Here is a 23875-nt window from a genome sequence, read left to right as displayed (position 1 = left end):
ATAAAAAAACCCTGTTTCTTGTTAAGATTATGTCCAGGTATTTTACTTTTTTTATTTATCTTTTCTTGTGATTGTGCTCGTTTATTTTTAGTATAATATTAAAAGAATCATTATTAGTGTCACATCTGTGTTTTAAGACATGCCATTTCCATCAATACTTTCTTTAAACATTTATAAATCTCTGAGTTAATTTTTCTAGCTCTATTAAGACAGAAAATACAGAGGTCCTTATACTTAAGGAACATTTCCATGAGTCCGACCCACTTAGTTATATAAATTTAGATGCATATAATACACTGACAGACAAGATGGATGCTTTTACTGTGAACAAAAAGGTCTCTAATTTAAGTTACAATCACAAGTATAACCCATACAATATGATTATTTTAGGTAAACTGCAACCAAACTATTTGACTAATTTTTTGTTTCCAGAAATTCATTTGAGACTATTAAAATAAGCTTATAAAGTAAATATAAAAGGTTTAACATGTTTGTATTCATTTGTACCCATTGTATCTATTGTACCCTCTTTTGGAAATGTTTAATGGAAATAATTAGGGGAGCCTGGGTGGCTCAGTTGGTTAAGCGGCCAACTTCAGCTCAGGTCATGATCTCAAGGCTCAAAGGCTCGTGAGTTTGAGCCCTGCGTCGGGATCTGTGCTGACAGCTCAGAGCCTGGAGCCTGCTTTGGATTCTGTGTCTCCCTCTCTCTCTGACCCTCCCCTACTCTCCTTCTGTCTCTGTCTCTCTCTCAAAACTAAACATTTAATTTTTTTAATAAGTAGAAATAATTAGATAGGCACAAAAAATATTTCTAAAATCATGTTCTTGGTAAAGTTTATTTGTGTAACAAAACTTGAGAGGGGTGTTCTTAAATGTCCAACTAGGTGGACTAACCACATTATATGTAGTAAATTCATTATTAAGATTATGCAGATGTGCATTTATTGATAAATATATAATATTGCAGCTACAAAATAATGAGTATTACAAAATTCTGTAAGTGTAAAATATAATAATATATTTATATATGTGTGTCTAAAAATATGAGAGGATACATATCCAAATACACAAAAATATTAAGAAGTTAACAATGATTATCTTGAAATTTTAGATAATTTTAGTTTTTTTCCTCATAATGTCTGATGTAGTCTTAAAATTTACAATAAACATATATTTCTTTTATAATCAGATGAAGGAATGAAGGTAAAAGGAAAAAAAAAAAAAAACAGAGGAGGGAATTTGTAGCCCGTATCATCTTATAGGAAAACTATTGGAATATTTTAGGAAACAACAGACCTTAAAACTGAAAATTCTCATGAGAACATGGGAACCAAAGACTTCATTAAACAGGGGGCATTAAAAATCTTGGGCCTTGACTTCTTTCAAGCCCAACCAATTACAATTACTGTTTATTATCTTCTTGCTTTTACTTGAATCCCTTAAACTTAAAGTGATTCACTTTCCCCTTTCCATAATAATTTATTCCTTTATGATAATAGAGTTTCTTATTATCTTTTTGATTTGTACTGTTTCCTGTCTAATGATTTACTCTCTGTGGCATACATGCAAAAGTTATATTAGAAAAATTATTATGCTACAATAATTATGGTACCATCAAACTGAATTAAATTATGCTTCATTGTAAATAGTAAAATGTATCAATTTTTTTAAAAGCCTTTTTATGCCAGAGAGGATAAATAAAGTTACCTCTATATACTTTCATTAAACACCATGACGGTACAAGCCACATGACAGAACTGATAACAAATCAACTCACTCCTTCTTACAGCAGTCCCTTCCAGGTAGTTCTGAAATTAGCTTTCTCAGGACTATGAATTAAGTGCAATGTATTGAACAGAATCTGTGCATTCTGTGAATAAGAGTTTCACCTTCATTTTGCGTGAATATATATACGTAGGCAGATCTTGGAACAAAGTGTCCTTCCATCGATTTAAGATGAAAATGAACCTGCATTTTAAGTGTGTTTGCCTTTTAGTTTTCCCTTTAGTTTCCCTCTAGTTTTCCCTTTAGCATACCAGAGCAATGCTGTCTAAAAGACATACAGAGTGGGATATATGTGGAATTTTGAATTTTGTATACTTTACACTTAAAGGGCACTTCAGTTCAGAGGATAATCTTGATCAGAAATGTTTGATCTATATTTAGTTTTCATGTAATTTTCAATTAAAGAAGTAGATTCCCATACCCACATATTTGAAAATCTTCCAGTAACTAAATCAATGATCAGTTTTTAATTTCAATTAATTAAAATTAAATAAAATTAGAAGCTCAATTCCTTAACCACACTAGCCACATTTCAAGTGTTCAATAGCCACATATAGATAGGGGGCTATTGCATATGACAGCACAGGTTTAGAAGTGAAAAAGTGAAAATCTAAGTCAATGCCAAACTATTGGGAATGTTTTGTCTACTGGATTTCAGAGAACATGAGGTAACATGTTTTTCCTCATTAAATCAACTTGTTGGCTGCATTGATCATTAAACAGTTGCTCTGGTTCTACGTACAAGTCATCTTATTTTTTATGCCCTTTAATTTTCTTTAAGGCAAATATTTGTATGTGCCTTAATTATGCTGAAAGCTGTCTCCTCCCAGGTATCTCTGTTATCCTGGAGATAACCCTCAATTAAACTGTTATATAATAAATTTTGAGTAAAATAAAGAACATCTACATTAGGGGAAAAAAAATAAATGTAGCTACTGTGCTACCGTATTTTGTTCTTATTTCTCGACTGTCTTATAAATCATGTAAATAAGTACAATAAACATTTATTGAGCGATTCCATAATGCTTTGGATCTCCAGGTCCATCATTTGTGATGGGACATAGAAGTTGGCCCCGGAAAGCTCAAAGTATGTCGTATGTCAAATGACGCCTTCCATCAAGTTTAGAGTGCCATTTTTTTCTCAGTATTACAACTTAGTGTAATGGCACTTGGCAGTATTGGCATTTCTGATATGACTTCTTTTGGCCAGCTCAGCATTCTTAAAAAATAAATAGTTTTTTCACTCTGTGATTGAAAGGGTTAAATAGTACCAATTCATTACCACTCACAGAAGGATTTATTTTGTTCTCATAAATCAGTTTTATTCCACATTTTTATTATTCCCTTGGGTGAGCTACTCCAATTGAAATCAATACGAGTGCAAGTGACACAATCAATCTAGATATTTGATTATGGATTGGAGATCCCCAGGTCTGCTTTCTTAGCCAGTTTCTTACTGATCATCTCCCCCAAGAACTGAATATTCGTATTGGCATCTATGAGTTATGATCACGTTTAAAAAGCAGATAATAATTTTCATTTGTAGACTGACAATGGAAGCCTAGAGAATGAGCAAGGATAAAAAAGGTAAAGACTTCAAATATGTGACTATTAACACTGTTATAAGCTTCAGACTTTTCAGTATTTTTCTTAACATGAGGTTAGCTTTCAAATAACTTTATTCTTTCTTTAAAAAAGACCAACGAATACGATTGGTAGCTATAAACTGCGTTCGTAGGCTACATAGGTAAGTGATTTACTCCTTCTCATGACAGAGATTGTTACCTATTTTCACACATTTATTTTAGAACCTAATCACACTAACTAGGTTAATAAGAAAACAGTTAAGGTGAATAAAATACCTTTGACGGGATTCAAGCTGGTTCTTTTCATTTCCATAATTATCCAGGCTGGAAAGCCACTATCGGGGGATTTAAAGGAGGCAAACAGTTCAACTTTAAATTAGAGAGCGAAATTGATTAAGTTGTTGCTCAAGAGGGCAACATTTATATATCAAACCCTCTTTGCTTTACAAACAAATTTATATCTTATGATCCTTTACATATTGAATGTTTATTTTGGGACTCATGGTACCACATTATAGTTCTCTTGCTTCGGACTCTAGCCACCTGTTCTTGGTTCTTAAGCCAAATTTCTGCATAGGCACAATTAAACCATTTTGTAACTCATTTTCTTATATTTAGAATAAGGCAATATTTGGTACACTTAAATTCCAAGGCATTCCCTTAAAATAAATTCCAAGGCAATATTAACACTGCATTTGCTTCTTTCAGCAAATATGTTAGCCTCATTTAGCCTTTTAATTGTTTTCACTAAGATCTGTAGGAAGGAGATGTTTTGTGTATATTTGCAAATTACCTCTAGAAGGCACATAAGTTTGAAAGTTTAAAAAAGTCTTTGAGAAGCAGTTGATGCAGTAAATCCGTCCTTCTTTCATCCAAAGAGTCATTAATTATTCTTCGGTTACTCTTATTAAGCCTTAAGAACGGCAGCTATCCCTGCAGTCAAAGCAATGCACCCGGATTTCCATTTACAAACTTCCTGGGCACGTGGAATTAGGAACTGTCTGTAACATATTTTCTTCCTGCTTCTTTCCATTTCTGTAATTTCCATTTATAACTGCTGAATAATAAAAGACATTCAAAGCATTAATGACAGAATAGTGCAGTGGCATAAGACAGGGCTCTGTCAATACAGTGTTCTTTCCACATACACCGTTCCATTCTTTGAAAAGAGTGTACTCAAGAAAATCAATCCAGAAATTGGAAATGACTCTCTTTGTTCAGGAAGCCATAACATTTTTAAAGAGATAGTCACTTTAATTTTTCAGCCCAGAGGTGAAACTTTTCTTTAAAGGGCCAGATAGTAAACGTTTTACACCTTGTAGTCAATATGGCCTCTGCCATAACTACTCGGTCGTGCCACTGTAGCATGACAATACCTAGAAGTAGAAATGTCTGTTTTCTAATAAAACTTTATTTACAAGTACAGGAAGCTGGCTAAATTTCACCTGTAGGCTGTAGTTTTTGGATCCCTGGTTTTATTACAATTTAGTTATAAATTTAAATATAATTTATATATTTTCCTTGGATATTTAACTCTTTCATGATGCTTTTGATTTGGCAAAAATTATGTGTGCTAGTTTAAAAATGTATGTAGTATAGAAAAATAACAATGAATCTACCTGTAAATAACCAATGTTAACAAATGCTGACATCGTTTCAGACCTCTCTCAATTCATGGGTGGTTTCTTGGTAGCAAGCAACAGAAACAACTCCGGTTAATTAAGGCAAAAATGAATTCTTACAAGAGAACTGATCATTTCCAAAAGTTGTCAGGAAAACTGAAGAGTCAGACTTGTGTAGAAACCACAGATAGCTTGGCCCAGACAAGATACCTCAAAATACCCTTCCAACCCCCCACCAGGAGAGCATCACCACTCAGTGGCCCCGGATAACTGCAGCTATGCTTCAGCATTCTTTGTGTTTTTTTTAGAGTTTATTTATTTATTTTGAGAGAGACAGACATGGTGTGAGTGGGGGAGGGGCAGAGAGAGAGGCAGAGAGAATGCTGAGCAGGCTCTGTGCTGCCAGGGCAGAGCCCAATGTGGGGCTCAAACCCATGAAGCTGTGAGATCATGACCTGAGCCGAAGCCAAGTCGGACGCTTAACAGACTGAGCCACCCAGATGTCCCTCTGCTTCAGCATTCTCAACAATTCTACAGACATTTAGAGGAATCCCTAAGTGACCAGCAAGCTTTGTAGTCCCCAGGTGGAGGCATCTAATTGGCACCTCTGTAGTCAGTGTCCACATGAGCTCTAAGCTATCCTTTTGTTAAAAAAAAAATCCTAATTATATTTCTGATCATTTTCTTTGTATATATCATCTTCTCTTTCATTGTTATAATTTCTTGATTTTTTTTCTTATGCATTGATTGTGCTTATCTCAAGGCTTTCCATCATGCCATTGATTTAACTTTTAGCTGTTTCTATTGTTTTCCTTACTTTTTCTAACTTTATTAAATACTTATTTTTTTTTTCCTAATTTCCACTTTGTTTCTCTGGCTTTATAATATTCTTATTCATCTTGCAGGAAATATGTATCATATTTATCCCCCAGGTCTGTGTGGTTTACTTTGTCTTATTTTTTACTTTTATTTATTTTTGAGAGAAAGAGACACAGAGCAAGCAGAAGAGTGGCAGAGAAAGACAGGGAGACACAGAATCTGAAGCAGGCTCCAGGCTCTGCACAGAGCCTGATGTGGGGCTTGACCTCATCAACTGTGAGATCATGACCTGAGCCAAAGTCAGACATTCAACCAACTGAGCCACCCAGGCGCCCCTACTTTGTCTTTCTATGCTGGGATCTTTTCTTTTGACTGTATGTATGCATGTTCAATATGTTATTTCTTCCTTAAAATGTATTTTGCTTATGCCTTGCATGGTCAGCTCTGTCCAGACTTTACATTTGTGCTGAAGATGGCTCCTTCTTTTCCTTTCTGGTGCTAGTTAGTCTTCTCTCAATCTTAGCTCTGAGAACTGGGTGTTGTTATTAATGTACCTGTCTGTAGCCTTGGGGTAGAGGTGGGAGGGAATGGGAGCAAAATAGAGCATACGGATAAAAATGCATTGGATAAATGCAGAATTCTAGGGCATCTAGTTTGCCAGTCTCCTCTCAGATCTCATTAAATGTCCCTTATAGCAACACCCACTGTATTTATTGACATTCATCCTCAAATCCTAGTAACATCAGCTTATTCCCCCAACTCGGCACAGTGGGAGGTAGGACGGCCAGCTCTTCCTATCTCTACATTCATTTCCCTTCAGAAAATTGGAGAAGATTAGGAAGAGTTCTAAGGATTTTGCTTGGTTTATATTCCTTCCTTTGGGAGCATTTAGGAACTGTGCTATGCTGAGCATAAATTTACCCTATCTTTCTTTTGTTGTGAGGTTTCAAAATTAAATTATTAATTTGTTCCTTTTCCTTTATACGTTCACTCCAGGATTTTCAGCTCTTTTGTTAATCGTACTATTTTTGTTTTCCTAGTTTTTTTTCCATTTTGTTGTACTTTGGAAAGTATTTTGGAAAGGTAATTCTGTCATAATAATTTATCCATTCTTCTCCCAAAATACATAAACTTTTGAAAGTCCACAATTTATTCCTAATTCTCTTCTTAGCAAGGACATTAGTATCCACAGCTTGGAAACTGTAACACACAGACTCTAAGATAGCATCTGATTATCCCATTATTACGTTCTGTGATCAGTGATTACTGGTACCCATGACCTTGTGTAATCTCTTACCCTGGCATGTGGCCAAAACCTGTAGCTTTTCCCTAACCAATAGGCTATGGCTATTGGCCAGAAGAAGGTGGGATGCAAGTCCTGTGATGATGTTACATAAGAATGTAACCCATCTTGCTAGGAGACTATCTTCCTTGCCGGCTTTGATAAAGCAGTCAGCCATGTTGGGGAGGCCCACATCAGAAAGAAATGAGGGCAATTTCTGGCCAAGAAGAAGCTAGCAACTGAGGGCAGCCTCTAGCCAATAACATGTAAGAAACAGAGGCACTAAGTTTCAGTAGCCTGTAAAGAACAGAATGCTGTCAATAACCACCTAAGCTGGACATGATCCTTTCCCAGTAGAGCCTTGAGATGGGACTTCAGTCCCAGCCAACATGTTAATTGCAGCCTTTTGAGATCCTGAGCAGAAGACCCAATTAAGCTTGCCAGACCTCTGATCCACAGAAACTATGAGATAAGAAGTATATGTTGTTTTGAGCTGCTCAGTTTGTGGTAATGTCAGTACATGGCAATACATAACTAGTACAGGAACACAGGACATGGTGACTGCAGCACAAAAAGCAGGTAGAAGTCACCACAAAACATGATATAATCCCACCCCAAATGGGCATTCTCCTTTAATGGAGAATCTGTCTCAGGCATATATATCTAAGTAACTAAAAAGAAAATTGTAAACACTTCATTAAGAATTAGGGATAGGGTGCTCTGTAATCAGTGACTGCTGAGCTATGCACTTGATCCCAGTAGTACTAGAAGTTCGACATTGTATGTTTCGTAAGGCTCTACTAGAATTCCAAAGGGAAATAACAGCTGCTATTAATCAGTCATGTTCCAGTATTTACTCTGGAAGCTGGAGACCACTTTCTATAATAGCATATTTTCCCAAATAGCTCTTGGCTGATTGAGATAATGGTAATAGTGTGTTCATTTGGACAACTAACACTTTGCTCAAATGGGGAAAATGTAAATCAAATTAGAAAAAAATATGACTTGTCAGAGTACAGCATAGTTGATGAAAATGGACCATACCTACCACAACTGTGGTAAATTACTCTTGAGAAATGTACCCTTTGAGAAATCTATCAATCAATATATCAATATGTCTGTTGATCTATGTATATATTCATGTATGTATGTATCTATCTATGTATACACATCACACACATGCACACACACACACACACACACACGCACAGTTCTTTTCTGGTATTAATAAAGTGAGATCCACTTAGAAAAACCTGACTATGGTATAGAAAGCAAAGTTGATGGAAAGAAACCATGCTCAAACGACTTTTTAAAATGATGTTTTAGGTATATGGAAAAGTAATTGTGCAATATTGGTGTAGTCTTGCCCACACATTAAGAACAACAACAAAAACAGAACAAAACAAAAAAGCCTCAGCATCTACCAAGCTCCCTTTGCTCTTGCATGAGCATAGACTCAGGTCAAGGTTTCTGTACCATCTTCTGGTGAGTGGCTAAATATTCTACGTATTTATTCCCTAAACTACAATTGTCATTCTAGCAGAGTGACCACTTTAAAGAGTACTCAAAGAAGTACAGCTTTTACTAGATGACAACTAATTAAAAATCACATTAGAGTAATTACAATAATGGTAAGAAATATGATGCATTGATAGAGCACTGTCCTTCTCAGAGGCCGAAGTTGCTCACAGTTTACTCATTTCTTCCTCTTTCAAAATGTTCTGTGGAGAAGACAGCTATGCAGGTATAGATCTATAAGTATTTTCTATGTTGGCAACACTTTAAGGTCAGGGATAGGTTTCTTCAACCAATGTTAACTTAAAAATGACCAAATGCCCAGTACCATTTAGATCTCTACCAAGATAATATCTATTATAATAATGGAGTTTGGAGGGTACACTTGCCTTTAGGGGAAAATAATTTGAAATACTCTCTTCAGAAAGAATAAATAAAAGTAACTTAAATATTAATACGTGCTATAGAGTGACCTAGAATTATTAGCTCACATTAAAGGCCTTATTCACCACTTTGCCCAGCTCTGCAGTTTGCTATTCTGTGTCTTTTGATTTTGGTATTGGCAGAATTCTGTGCTAATGAGATGGAGCTGAACCACGGTAAAATTGAGACCTCAATACCAGGAAAATATAGCATTTTCTTTTTACCGCAAGAAGTGGGAAAATTAGTTAACACCTCTCCTACCTTAAGGTGTAATTGGATTCAGAAAAAGGCTAACTTAAAGCAGGACCAGGTCTGACATCTAAAATCCTCACAAGGTAACAAGAATCAGTTTGGTTTGTTCGCTGTCATTTCTCATTATAATCTTTGTCATGAGAATGGATTCATGTTGTGCCATTTTCTGTTCTTGTTACAATCTTTGTCACATGAATAAGATATCAGGATGTTAATGCCTGGCATACAGTCTTGTGTGTGTGATGATACTGTACAAGACTACGCTGACCTTTGCAATATTATGTATTCTGATTGGTTGTTCATTTCACCTCTTTCCCACAAGTTAATAAGGCTGTAAAAAGGAGAGAACTGAAATGGCCAGCCAGTCAAATTATAGAATATTGAAAAGGTCAGAGCAGTACAGCACAGAGGAAGAAAAAATTATGGAATATATGGTGCATTAAAATTCTTGTGACAACGATTATAACGAGAATGGGAAAGGATACCCATTTATGTTATATCAATCTAGAGAACCCCATAGGATGATATTCCTGAGACAGCAATCATTTACGCATCCCTGAATCATACATATCTATTTACATTGGTTTTGCTTAAAAAAAGAATTGTATAGAAAGTATCTTACTCTTTGACAAATAACGTTAAATGTAAGATTTTTGGCCTTGGAAAATGGGCATTAGTGCTATTAACATTTTTGTAGGATGCCACATCTGAAGCTAAGAAAATGTTCTTTATAAGTAAAATCTGTTGTAAGATTTATTTGGGCTGTTTCTCAATTTAACACTTTTTCTTTCTTCAAAATAAAGCAGAAATAAAGCAGAAATTCACTGAGTGAATTAACTTCTTTGAAAATCCTGTAGAATGTAGAATATCCTGAGATAGCCTCCAGGAGCTTATTTAAAAATTTTACACGATCTACACAAAACTTATGGGTCTTTTGCTTGTGATGCATGATGTTGGCCAATAGCAAAGAATCTCTCCTTCCCCTGCAACCTCAGTGGGAAGACTGAAAGAGAGAGAAATACTTTTTAGAAAACCTGAAGTTATTGTTCTCAAGTGTGAAAAATGATTGCTCATTTTAAAAATTATTTCTATGCGTATTTAAGTGTTTCTTACAGGACAAAGTCATAGCTTTTGTAGTCTGTAAAAGATAAGTCTGGCTCAAGAGGCTGCTTTATACTTACTGAAGATGCATCATTTCACTAATAAAGTAAACATTTTATAGCCCAAAGCTTCAGTCTAAAGGCATCATTGACAAGCACGTCAAAAGTGACCTAATTATTTTGGGAAACAGAGGAAATAAATTTTGATCATTGCTTTAAGACTAGCTTGAACATAGATTACATGACCCTCAAATCAGTAATTCAGCATGCTTTAAGAAGAATCATCAATGATTCCTGGGCCCTGACTTCTGAGAGTCTCAGTCGGTAGGTCCAGAGTAGAACTCAGGGATGTGGATGTTGATGAAGTACCCCCCAGGTGATTTTAATGGAGGTGAACCCTAGAACACTAGTGTAGATGACCTCATCAGCAAAGTGCTGGGTACAACCCCCGGGTTAAAGCCCAGTGGTGCAGACCACAGCCAAAGAGGTGAATGAGGGGAGCTCCTTTCCACACTCACGGTGCCTGGGGGCAGGGTGATGGGAGAGTTGTGGTTCCAGAACACTGGAGCTTAACTGGGCCTGCACCGTCCACTTATACTTACAAATGGGGTCAGCGCTAAGGCTGACCAGACAGAAATGGTCACCTCTGATAGGAAATGCTTATCGTTTTAACATTTTCCAGCTTGACTCTTGAGGCTAGACCAACGGGGCTGCATTTTCCAGCCCACTGAAAACCAAGTTTACGCAGTGAGAAGCAGTAAAGCAAGACCCTCTCAAGAAGGGGGATCTGAGGATTTGCATTTTAAGAATTTTCCCCCAAGATCTAGGAACTCACACTGGTCAAATTCAAAGGAAGAAAGTGAAGACAGAATAAAGTGGAGAAAACCCAAATCTGTGGATCCCGTTTTGGTTTTGAATCTGGAGAGTTTGGAGCTTCACTGAGGGTTGAAATCCTGTCGGTTGCTCTAGGCCTATGAAATTGAGCTGCGTGTCCTTTGGGGGTAAGGGAGCATTGGACTCATTCAGCTGTGTGGTTCCTGTAGATGTACAAGTTCTTTTTGTGAGCTGAACGAAATGGTTATGTAATTGCATACTTCTCATAATTATTGAGTAATTATATACTTCTTATAATTACTGAGTAATCATTGTTCTATAACTAGAACTTAATGTTACAACTAATTGTATAATTACCATGTATTAATGTTATCTGGGAAACTTAGAATAAAGTGGTATTTAATATATTTCCCCTTGCCACACCATTTTCAAAGCTAGCAAAAAAGTGTTTGTTTTATGGCTAGAAATTTCCTTCAAAAACAAACAAAATACAAGAGGAAAAAACCACACTAGTATTATAATCATAGATGTTAACTCATTGATCTTACGTTTGCACCTGGCTTGAAAATTGTATTCTCTTGGCTTAATTTTAGAATTTTCACTGTGATTTTACAATCTTCATGTGTGTGTGTGTGTGTGTGTGTGTGTGTGTGTGTGTGTGTGTGTGAGGTGTGCTCAGGTAACACAATTTCAGGGGCAATTGACCCTCGCCCTGGGTCTCACAGGCTAAGCTGACCTTTCTGAAATTTTACAGCTGGGCACGTGACAACAGCAATTGTGTCAGCTAGAACCAGAAATGCTTCCATGGAGTTTGACATTATAGGAAATCAAGATCTTCAAATGTGGATAATGTAACTTTTCTTAGTGCTTACAAGGATTCGTATTTAAACTTACCCAGGTTTCTTGAGTGCAGGAACTATGTCTTCTACATCCTGGGCACCTTGTTATCGGAACGTAGCAATACCTGCTCTCTGTATGCGGTTGGAGTCAACAATCTTGTGTCTAATCAGGTTGACTAGTTATAAAGAACCTATGATAGCTAATATAGTGTCACTTAGAAATGTCTTTTTAAGGCGAATTTTCAGGTTTCAGGACTTCTTGTTGAAGTGTGTTACATACAGACAGCTGTGGTGTTTACTTGCATTTTAGGAATTTATAATAATTCTTAAGCGGTAAATATATCTTCGCCTTATTTTATTAAAAGTGAATAGAAATTATTTTCCCCATGTTTTAGCCCATAAGCACCACTTATTCTCTTGGGAATAAACCACTCCTTTGAATGTTCCAATTTCAAATTCAGAGTAATAAATTCTTACGTGACACTAGGGATTTCTTCTGGTCATAGAAAACACCTTAGACATGTGTATTTTACAGCAATCATTTTTTTTCAGCTACACCCTTCCTCCCAAAGTTCTTAAAAGGTACCTTTTTAAATTTTTGTATATTTTTAAAGTTTTTGTCTGCCTTACCCACATTTCATGAAAATTATCATAACTAGACATGAGATACATACATCTTTTACATGATTTGATCTTTATTAATGATAGAGTTTGGCGTATAACCTGATGGGACAATGACCTAGTGGTAGCAGGTGTCATTAATTTTGTTTGTTGAAAAAGATAGAATTTTTATTAATAATACATTGTTGGGTGGGAGAGAGGGAGAATGTAATAGGTAGATAATTGCTACCAAGAAAGTAAAATACAGAATGCAGAAGTCTTAATCACTTTCTGGTTTTAAATGTTTGTTTGGAATGTATCAGTTGTACTATAGGAAACAGTCATACTTCCTAGCTTCTATAGATAAACATCAGTTACCTGCTGGGTTATGTAAAGAAATAATCTCACTTAATCTTCACAATAACATTGCAATCAAAGTATTATCATTCCCAGCTCACAGATGAAAAACCTGAGATTTAGAAATATTAAGTAACTTAGTAAAGAGCACACTACTTGGGATTCTCTCTCTCTGCCCCTCTCTCGCTCTCTCTGTCTCTCTCTCAAAATAAATAAGTAAAAACTTTCAAAAATATATTTTAAAAAATTACAAAAATATGATATTTTTTGTAAATATTGCAAATATTAGATTTTGTTTATTGTGCAATGCAAAATCATTTTCAGTATGTGGTCATCTTTTAATTTTTAAACATTTAGCCAATAAAGATTGTATCATTATCTGGAAATCTTGCAAATATGCTTTCCCCTTAAAGTTCAACAACATGTGTGTTTTTTATTCATATGCCTATATTTGTAGAATTTGTGTGGGGTGATGAAAGGTACTACAATAAAAAGTGTTTTGGCAAAGAAAAAAGGCTATTTGAGGTAAATATTGCTATTCTTAATGGGTCTCCTCTTCTGTGTTTTAAGAATAATTGTAACTAGGGCGACTGAGTGGCTCAGTTGGTTAAGCATCTGACTTGGGCTCAGGTCATGCTCTCACAGTTTGTGAGCTTGAGCCGGGCTTTGGGGGGAGCTCCTGCTCTGCTTTGGGTGAAATATGAACCTCACTTCGGGTGAGCTCCCTTTCCTCTCTCTCTCTTTCTCTCTGCCCCTTGCTCTCTTGCACCCCCCAAAACAAAATAATAGTTATAATTAAATTTTACTAAATTTCACCAATATTCTGAAAAATTTGCCTCATGTAAGCTTTTCAGGAAAGCATCTAATATAGACGATGAAATAAATGTTACGACGGGATTTTGAGTAGCCCTCATCTCATTTTAAGCCTAATTTCTAATTCTTCTGAACCTTGAATGTAATTCATTTGTGTAGAAGAGGAAGATAAAACCCTCAGTATTTTCCGTATTTTCTCAGACATGATACTATTTGAAAATGGATTTGTTCAAGTTTGGAAGGATGGTGGTGGTGCAGCTCGGTGAGTTCACTGAAGGTGATTCTCGTACAAAACCAGGCAGCCTCTTTAGTTTAACATAGAGCTAAAACCAGAGCTTCTGCCCAAAGTGAGCACATACTGCTTCTCAGAATATTCTGGCCAATTCTGATTTGAAGAGGTGTTGGAGGAAAAGCGGTGGTCTACCTTTCATGAAAATGAGCAACAAATACCCCAACTGATGATAAATGAAATATCGACATGTATAATTTGAATGTACCATTTGGATTTGGAAACATTCTAGATGGGGGAAAGAGTGTGATTTCCTCCAGGCTGCACATCGCATAAAATCCAAGGGTAAAAAAACCCTTGAACAATTGTAAATAATCCATCAAGGGATCAGTTTGTATGTCCGTGCAGTATTTTTCCTTACGGGCATGATACTTGTAAGAGCTTCACATTATCTTAGAATAACAACTCACTTGCTCTGGCCACTGAGACAAATGAATGAACTCTTAAATATATACGTTAATTTTAATAATTTTCTTTTTTATCAGAAGATCATAACTACACCCTTCTGAATGGCACACGAGTCATGCACAGTGGTGAGGAGACTGACATTTGGGTGCTCATCGAGGGCTTGGTTCCTTTCACTAACTATACTGTACAAGTGCATGTTTCCAATAGCCAAGGCGGCTTGAGAAGTGACCCCGTAACAATTGCAATGCCACCAGGGGGTAAGTCTATAAACAAGGTTTGTTACACAAATTTATATAAATGCTCTACGAAGTCTTCAAGTCTACTGAGCGCTTGTTTATTGTGAATAATTTTTTGTTTTAGAACTTGGAGGCTCGGTTGTATTTCTGGTGTTTGGATTGTCATTGTTTTGTTTTACTGAGACCCTTTTGTTGATTTTTATTAATGTTTTTGTCGAGACTGCTTTCATCTTGCACTGTGTGTATATGTAGGTGTATGTCACACACATATATCTCTTGCTGTTCATGTTAAAAAGACTGGGAAATGTTTTTTTTTGTTTGGAGATTTCACTTAGACTCAAAATGTATATTTTCCTTTTTTTTTAAATTTTGTTAATGTTTATTTTTGACAGAGAGAGGCAGAGTGCGAGCAGGGGAGGGGCAGAGAGAGGGAGACACAGAATCAAAGCAGGCTCCAGGCTCTCAGCTATCAGCACAGAGCCTGATGCGGGGCTCGAACTCATGAGCCATGAGATCATGACCTGAGCTGAAGCCGGACACTTAACTGACAGAGCCACCCAGGTGCCCCTCAAAATTTATATTTTCAGTTTGAGCTTTGGTTCTCATTCCTGGTTTTTCAAAGAACCTTATATATCTAAACCTTTCCAGATGCCAAAAAAAGGCCAGTGTGCAGTTTATACAATAGGAACACTACTCATACCACTGGAAAAATACATTTAACTTCCATGTCCTAATGATTAGAGTTCAATAGTGTCACTTTTATATGTGATACAATCCAGATATATTTCATTTTAACTATTTGTATGAAAAGATGACTTATTTAGAATTATTATTTTGGCCTGTAGTCAATTCCACCTTGTTTTAACTATTTGTGGGGCTAATTGCTGAAAAGAACACTCCCTCTCAGATTGATATGTACAGCCCTTTAACAAAAAACATTTCTCAAAATAATAAGAGTGTGATTCTCCATTGAGTGTTCAGAAATTTATGATTTCTGAAAATACTGAAGCAAATGGAATCTAACGGCCTCAAGAAGGAGGTGCTCTGGACAAAGGGAGCACGTCACTATGTTGTTAACCAGTGGGACTGGATAAATATGTCTCCCATCAGAAAGGGTATGAAAGCAGCCAAAATCCCATTGCTGGTGGAAAATTAAGGGTTAACCTGCAATGTGTATGGAACCCTTCTCCCAAGGAAAGATTCAATACCTCCTGTATCATAAAAGCACTCATCATTATCCATCTTTCATGACATTATAAGACTCAATGAATAGATGTTTACCAAGACACTTGAAACTCTATATGGCAGAAGCTGCATTGTTTAAGAATGTGTGAAAGAGACAGAGCTGAACAACTCAGAGTCATATTTCATAAACCAATAAAAAGGGGGACTGAATTTATATAGAGGCTTGTTTAAGAATTGAGGCCAAAAATACAATACAAAACAAAATCAAGAAAAGAAACCTTGAGTATTCATATTTTCATTTTTAAATCTGACTCAACATGCTAGAAGTGATACAACATCTGATGACTTAGGGCACCTGGTGGCTCAGTTGGTGAAGCGTCCAACTTCAGCTCAGGTCATGAGCTCCAGGTTTGTGGGTTCAAACCCTGCCAAGGGCTCTGTGCTGCCAGCTCAGAGCTTGGAGCCTGCTTCAGATTCTGTCTTAGTCTCTCTCTGCCCCTCCCTCACTCACACTCTGTCTCTCTGTCTGTCTGTCTGTCTCTCTCTCAAAAATAAAGAAACATTTAAAAGAAAATTTTTTAAAAAAAGAACATTTGATGACTCTATATGTTGGTATATAATACTTTTAAAATTAAAGAGTAATTAGTGCTTTAATGGAGATTTTTTAATTACATAGCAATACCTTCCTAATAGGATATGTGGGAATTTAATGACTTATATATTCTTTTCATGGCATTCTCACTGATTTAGATGGTTTGTAATGTACAGCAAGCTGTGTCTCATTCATAAAATAAGGCTGATTTAATTCACTGTTCATCTGTTTAAGAACACCTAATAATTTGTGGTAAATCTGTGTGTGTGTGTGTGTGTGTGTGTGTGTGTGTGTGTGTAATATTCAGTTAAACATAGCAAGCATCTAATGCCAGCTGAATACAGTCTGTACCTGTATCTGTTAGTGGTTAGTAGAAGAATTAATATTATGCAAACAGGAAGAAACTAAAAATTTTTCTAGTGGTACAGTTACTGAAGTCAACTGCTGAGTTCACTTCTATCTCTACTCTGTGGAGGCTTATTCATGCCATTGCACACTGTTCTGAAGGCTCATATTCTCTGGTATGTTGCAATCATTCACTTGCCACACTCAGAAATCGAGATTTGGGGAGATGTCACTTCACCCAAAGAGGAAGCAAAATGTCTTCAAAGACAGACAGTGATTTGCTCAAGTTTATTACAGCCATTAGGACAGACTTTTTTTTCATCATTAGATTGTTGTTGATTACAATTAGGAAACTTATAGCTTTGAAATTATCTTTTTTATGACCTTGTGGCAGTTTAAAGGTGACACCTCATTGATTAAATAGGTTTTAGTTCATGCTTCCTTTTACTTAATGATCTGAAAACATATTATCCTGATTTACACATAAAATCATGCTGAAAAGCATGTGGCATTCACTAGAATATGTGTGTTTAAGTAGAATTAAATTAGTACTGAGAGTTATTAAAGAAATCTTCCATGCCTTTGTCCAGTGAACTGTGCTTCGTACAGAAATGAATAAGAAATGAACCGATGTACAGAAGTGAACCAACTTATGGGCAGAAAAGGTTCTATATGCTATTTACTTTTCCATTATATTTGGATTGTTACCATTATTGCCATTTCCTTGATTTCAATATTAGGTCTCTTTTATGGTGATGTTAAATTCCTACTATTTTTTCAATGCTGGGTTATGCAAGATGTGTAATGATAGTACCCCTAGCTATGATTTCTTCTCAGTGTAGTTTAAAAATATAATAATGGAAGGCTTAAGCAAAACAGAAATGCTCATTTTTTTTTTAATCAAATGTTTGCTATCAAATGTAGACCAGGAAAACTTCCTTTACCCTCTAGATCTGGCCAAGTCCTACTCATATTTTTAGGTTTCAATTTAGAAATAAGGTCTTCAGAAAGTTCTTTTACCAACCGAGACTGAGATAGGGCCCTCAGGTATCCTATAGTACAAGCACATTATTTTGAAATGGCCTATCTGATTGACTGTCACAATCACTGGTTATAAGGAGCTACACAGCAGGGACTGTTTTGTATTCACTTTTTTTAATGTTTATTTATTTATTTTGAGAGAAAGAGAGAGGGAGAAAGAGAATCTCAAGCAGGCCCTGCACTGACAGCCCACATAGGGCTAGAGCTTAGGAATCCTGAGATCATGATCTGAACCAAAATCAAGTGTCCATGCTTAACCAACTGAGCCACCCAGGGGCCCCTCATGTTATCTTCAGTGCCTAGACCAAATCTGCATTGTAGGTGCATAACGAATAATTGGTGAGTGAATGAATAAATCAGGCAGTCAGGATAGCTTAATTAACCATTTTAAATTGTAAACTTATCATGGCTCAGACCTGTTCATGCCTCATTTTCGACCCGAGCAACCTTATATTGTAACCAGCTGTGGAAAATGTGACCTCCTCTGAAGGTAGTATCCAATGTGGGAATGCTCTGATCATGCAGATGCAACCTGGGGCCCAGACTGCAAGGAGGGCACAGAGATTGGAGGTAAGAAATAGCCTCAAGCTGCAACAACCCATCACTCTCTGACTCCCTCCCTATAGTGGTGACTTAGGTAAGCATAGATTTAACAGTTAGCATAGGAATTTGGAAAGAGGTGAGGGGACAGGGTGCAAAAACTCTTACCCTGCTACGTCATCTGTTATTTGATGGTTATGAAACATCTATTTTGATACTAGCTTTCTCTATTTTTCTGATGAGAAAAAAATATGATTAATATGCAGTTTATACTTCAGTAAAGCTGGAAAAAATTTTGAGAACCAATAAACCCTGATTAATTCCATCAGGTCTTTCTTTTTCATTGTGTTGTGTTGTTTAATAACATTTTATCAAAAAATAAAGCTCTTAACTTTGAGCAAACAAATGAAAAATATAACCTGATAAACGCAAGTTATTTTGAAGATGGAAATTAAGGCAAGTGAGACCACACAGCCAACAGCTCAGCCCGTAGGTGCACAGAGACAAACCCCGATAGCATACATTTTTTATTTTAAAAATGTATTTGAAATATTAATCGGTCAACTGCAAGAGTCTGGGAGTTATTTTTCCTTCATGTACATAACATATCTCTACCCACTTCTGTGTACTCAGGTTTTTGTGTTTCTACAACTACTATATTTTTTGGTTGTTTGTAATAACAATGCTCCTATTTAGCACGAAGATACTCTTAGAAATGAAGAATATATTTAATCTGAGCTCTTGAATAGCATTATAGTGAAGGTTCAAGAGTTCTAGGGAAAAAATAAAAAAAATAAAAATGGAATCCAAATGTTAATCCATAAATATGAAACTTTCCTATGACCTTTACCCCTTCAAGGTCTGGAGTTACTAATGGGGTTAGGATTTCAACTCTTAATGGTGCTCAGTGCATTAGTGTTTTGTATGCATGGAATTCAGCATTCAGTTTAATAAGTGGTTGACATTGGTGATGTCCCTTAATTTGCTTAAATCTAATTGGCTCTTTTATCAGTCAAACCTGTATGGATTGGCAATTGATCAGAAAGGGTCAGCCATGACTCTGCATGTAGTTAAACAATGGAACCACCAGTTAAAGTCACAGTTGCATGATAATAAGCAAAGGAAGAACAAATGAGCTTAGAGGAGGAAGGCAAAGAAGCTTAGAAGTTTTGCAGGATCTTCAAGTTCAGAACAAAGGCATTATAGAGTATATAAATTTTAAATACACTGCATTTTGCCTCCAGACTTAAACCTTTTTTTTCCAGATGAACTGAAATCTTGTCTGAAACTGTCTTTGTTACATCAAAGAACTACTCAGAAAGCTAAAAGAGACAGAAGAAGCATAAAAGGGCATAGTTTAAAATGATTAGTGACAAATTCCATACTGACGAGCTAGAAACAGATTTTTTATGAAACTTTTATATTTTTCCAAAAGGAATAATTTTATTCTATTTATCTTTTTCTGAACTGCTTTATTGTAACAGTGAAAGGAACTCAGAGCCACCTAAGTTTGTGAACTTAATCCGGTTTTCTACGACAGTAAATAATTTGTCATTTGTGCCTTCAAATTGATGAGAATTATTATAACCTACAAACTTCATAAAAATACCAAGCTTGAGGAACATGTTTCTTTTCCAAAGGTGGGTTATTAGAGAATCAAAAACGGAGAGAGGAAAAACAGTTGTAGGTGGTTTGTTTTAGAATTTGTTGGAATTTGTTTCTCTTCCCTTGACCCGTATCCTACCCCTCATCACCTAAAACAGTAATGAAATAAAAGGAGGGCAACCTGTTTGGAATTAATAGTTAGGCACATTGTAAAAGCATAGAGTTTGGAAACCCACAAACCTAGATTCGAATGCACCTCCTTCACTCTCTGGCTGTGCAACTATGAGTAACCCACAGATATATCTGAGCCTCAGTTTGTTCATCCATAAAACCGGCTCAGTGGTAATTCCCATATGATAGAGGATTAAACAACACAACTTATATAGCTTAGCACAGTGCCTATCTGGATAAACATTTGGTGCTTGCTACCTTCTTGGTTCTATTTTACTGCTAAGACTCCTTTGAGGTCTCTTGTGATATTGTGATTCATAAGAAACACAGGTGTGGTCTTTGTCCCCAGTTCTGACCCAGAGCTCCTAGATCCCTTGGAATTTCCTAGGTGATGAGAGCTATAAAGGTGTCTTTTGTTATGTTGCTAAGGTTACTTTTGGACCTCACCTAAGGGTGGGAGTTGGTTGCCAGTAGTGTGAAGCAGAGAAGTTTGGAACTTTCATCCTACTTCCTGTCCTGGGGGTGGGGGGGGGGGCGGGTAGGGAGGACAAGGGAGGAGGCTGGAAGTTGGATCAATCTCCAATGGTCAATTATTTAGTCAGTAGGTAGGTAAGAAAGGCTCCATAAGAACCCAATAAGGATGCAGTTCAGAGAGCTTCCAAGTTGGTGAACATAAGGATATTAGGGGGGTGGGGGGATGCCTGGGTGGCTCAGTCAGTTAAGCATCTGACTCTTGGTTTGGGCTCAGGTCATGATCTCGCAGTTCATGGCTTCAAGCCATGTTTGGGATTCTCTCTCTCTCCCTCTCTCTCTGCCCTTCCCCAGCTCACACTCCTGCGCGCGCGCGCTCTCTCTCTCTCTCTCTCACAAAATAAATAAATAAACTTAAAAAAAAAAAAAGAGCATATGGCTATTTGAGGAGAATGTCCAGTTTGAATAGGGCATGGAAGCTCCATGCCCATAAATCTTGCCCTATGCATCCCTTCCCTCCTGGGTTATATCCCTTGTAATAAACCAGTAGTCTAGTGAGTAAATAGGTTTCCTGAGTTCTGTGAGCTGTTCTAGCAAATTAAACCTAAGGAGGGGTCATGGGAATCTCTGATTTATAGCTGTTTTGTCAGAAGCACGGGTGACAACTTGTATGTGTGTGATTCAGTCTTGTGGGACTGAACTCTTACTCTGTGGAATCTAACACTATCTCCAGGTAGTTAGTGTCAGAACTGAGTTGAGTTATAAGACATCCCGCTGATGTCCAGCACCATTGGAATTGGGTGTACAGAATCCTTTACCTCTGAAAGCTTGTGAACAAGTGAAAACCAGAGTCTTTTACACGCTGGGAAGATCTCCTACATTTTGTCCTCTTATATCTCAATTTCCATGTACATTCACCATGAGCATTGACATAAATATGGACAGGCCACTAGCCCTGCTAAGGATGGGATCGTTGTAGTGTGGGGATGACAAAGTAAGCAAGAAGCATAAAAAGTAATTTTCCTTTGGAAATAGCTTTAATACCTCCCTCCATGACCTCTGGATCATAATGTATAAATGATTTTTACATCAAGCTTTCATTGGTTATCTTGGGATTTCAATGGGCAGAAAAGGAGCACATTTTTTCTTAATAGAACCTCTTCTGTATTCATATCAAGACACTTATTAGATACAATTTTTATGACTATTTTTTATTTCTCTTATATGTATATTTTATTCATAAGTAAATGCTTTCATAACTTTGTTAATGCTAGGCAAAAGAGAGGAGTTTGAAATTTTTACTCAATGTTTTTTTACCAGTTCTTTGTTTTCCCTAAATATATATTTTAAAAAATTGAATCTTGGAATTAAAAGTTTATTTCCTTTTTCATTGAATAGGAAAGATTGGTACTTGCTCAGATAATACACTTTTGAATAACTAAATGAAAATCTTTGCTTTTTCTAAAATTTTAAATATTTTTATTTATTTTTGAGAGAGAGGAAGAGAGAGACACAGAGCACGAGTGGGGTAGGTCAGAGAGAAAGGCGGACAGAATCTGAGGCATGCTCCAGGCTCTGAGCTGTCAGGACAGAGCCCAACATGAAGCTCGAACCCATGGACCCCAAAATCATGATCTGAGCCAAAGTCAGACACTCAACTAACTGAGCCTCCCAGGCACCTAAAAATCTTTGCTTTTCGAAATGTAACATAATGCTTGCTCAATAATATTGCTAAAAGAATAATATGTTAGCCACTTATTTTTCACAGATTGAAGTATGGAATTAATTTTTGTTTAGCCATAAAAAGACTGGGATGCTTTTACGCTTATCTCTTACTATGTAACAAACCACCCCAAAACTTAGCGATTTAATACGACCACTCTTTATTATTTCTCATGATTGTACAAATTGTTGGTCTTAGAAAATATAATGAAGTCCCCTGGAAAATACAATGAAGCTGCAAACTTTTGCCCTTGAACTGGAGTAGTTGAGTATCCATCTTGGTATATTACCGAATAAATGGAGATTAAAAAAATTAATCCAGCGAATCAGTTAAGAGTAGGTAGGTAAAGAGAGTGCCTACTGTATACCAGAAGGAAAAGGTAAAGCATAAAATGGAGCTGAATGATGATCCACCCTGGGGACAGCCTACCCTAGTGGAGGGACAGGACAATGCTATCAAATTCTCTTAGGTTACATATTACAATAGCTCTGCCTTTGAAAGAAAAGAGAAAGAAATCATTGATCATACTCCTTCCATTGATTAGAACAGGGCCTGAGAGTTTTGGCATGAAGTGCTCAGTGAATTTATTTTTCTCCTTCAGTTTTTAAAGGCAAGTACTGAATTTTCTCATCTTTTTTCTCAACAGAAATCCCTAAGACCTTTAAAAAAAAATGGTGTGGGTCATGCTATGGACCAACCATAAAGAGAATGATATCATTTTATGGCAGAAGCCCTAAGAGAATTAGAAGCATTTAGAAGCTCAAAAAGCAGGGAGAGACCAAAAAACAAATAAACACAAAATAATAAGAATTGCAAATGTAAATTCTGTTTTGTCTTATACTTTCCTCGTTCTCTATAGCAGAGTACTATAAACTATTTTTATGCCTTTTAAAATCTCTATTTAGTAGTACAATGTCCAATATAGTACATTTTTATGACATTAATAGTTCTAAAAATTGTAAAAGTTTGCTTGCAGAGTGCAAATAAAGGTTCCATCAGCACGTACTTTCTATGTTTCATGTGCTGTGAGTCCACTGTACGAGGTGTTAAGTTGAAACTTCAGCATGTGGGTGGCCATGAGATATCTTAAAGATGAAAAGAATAGAAAGGAATGGCAATTTAAAAAATAAACTGTAGGTTAGAAACGAAATAAATAGGCTAAAATAGTATATTATCTTATTCAGGGGGAAAGGAAAGATTTTGAAGGAAAGATGAAATTAACTGCATTTTTAATTAATTAATTAATGTCTTTATTTATTTTAATGTTTATTTATTTATTTAAAAAATGTAAAGTTTATTTATATTTGGGAGACAGAGACAGAGGGCAAGCAGGGGAGGGGCTGAGAAAGACAGAGACAGAATCTGAAGCAGGCTCCAGGCTCTGAGTTGTCAGCACAGAGCCCTACATGGGGCTCAAAGCCACAAACCCTGAGATCATG

The 23875-nt window shown here is 36.4% G+C and overlaps 1 protein-coding gene across 1 annotated transcript in view; it reads left to right on the top strand.

Moving 5' to 3' along the window:
• The window catches only part of USH2A (usherin), a 733950-nt gene that overhangs the window by 424581 nt on the left and 285494 nt on the right, over window positions 1–23875 (top strand). The window contains exon 37 of the mRNA XM_049634559.1: window positions 14605–14784. Within this exon, the coding sequence (XP_049490516.1) occupies window positions 14605–14784 (180 nt within the window). The remainder of the gene's footprint in view (window positions 1–14604; window positions 14785–23875) is intronic.

The sequence above is a fragment of the Panthera uncia genome, chromosome F1 (assembly GCF_023721935.1).
Source record: "Panthera uncia isolate 11264 chromosome F1, Puncia_PCG_1.0, whole genome shotgun sequence".
NCBI classification, from domain to species: domain Eukaryota; kingdom Metazoa; phylum Chordata; class Mammalia; order Carnivora; family Felidae; genus Panthera; species Panthera uncia.
The sequence above is the reverse complement of the archived record's forward strand: the minus strand, read 5'-3'. Positions and strand labels throughout refer to the sequence as shown.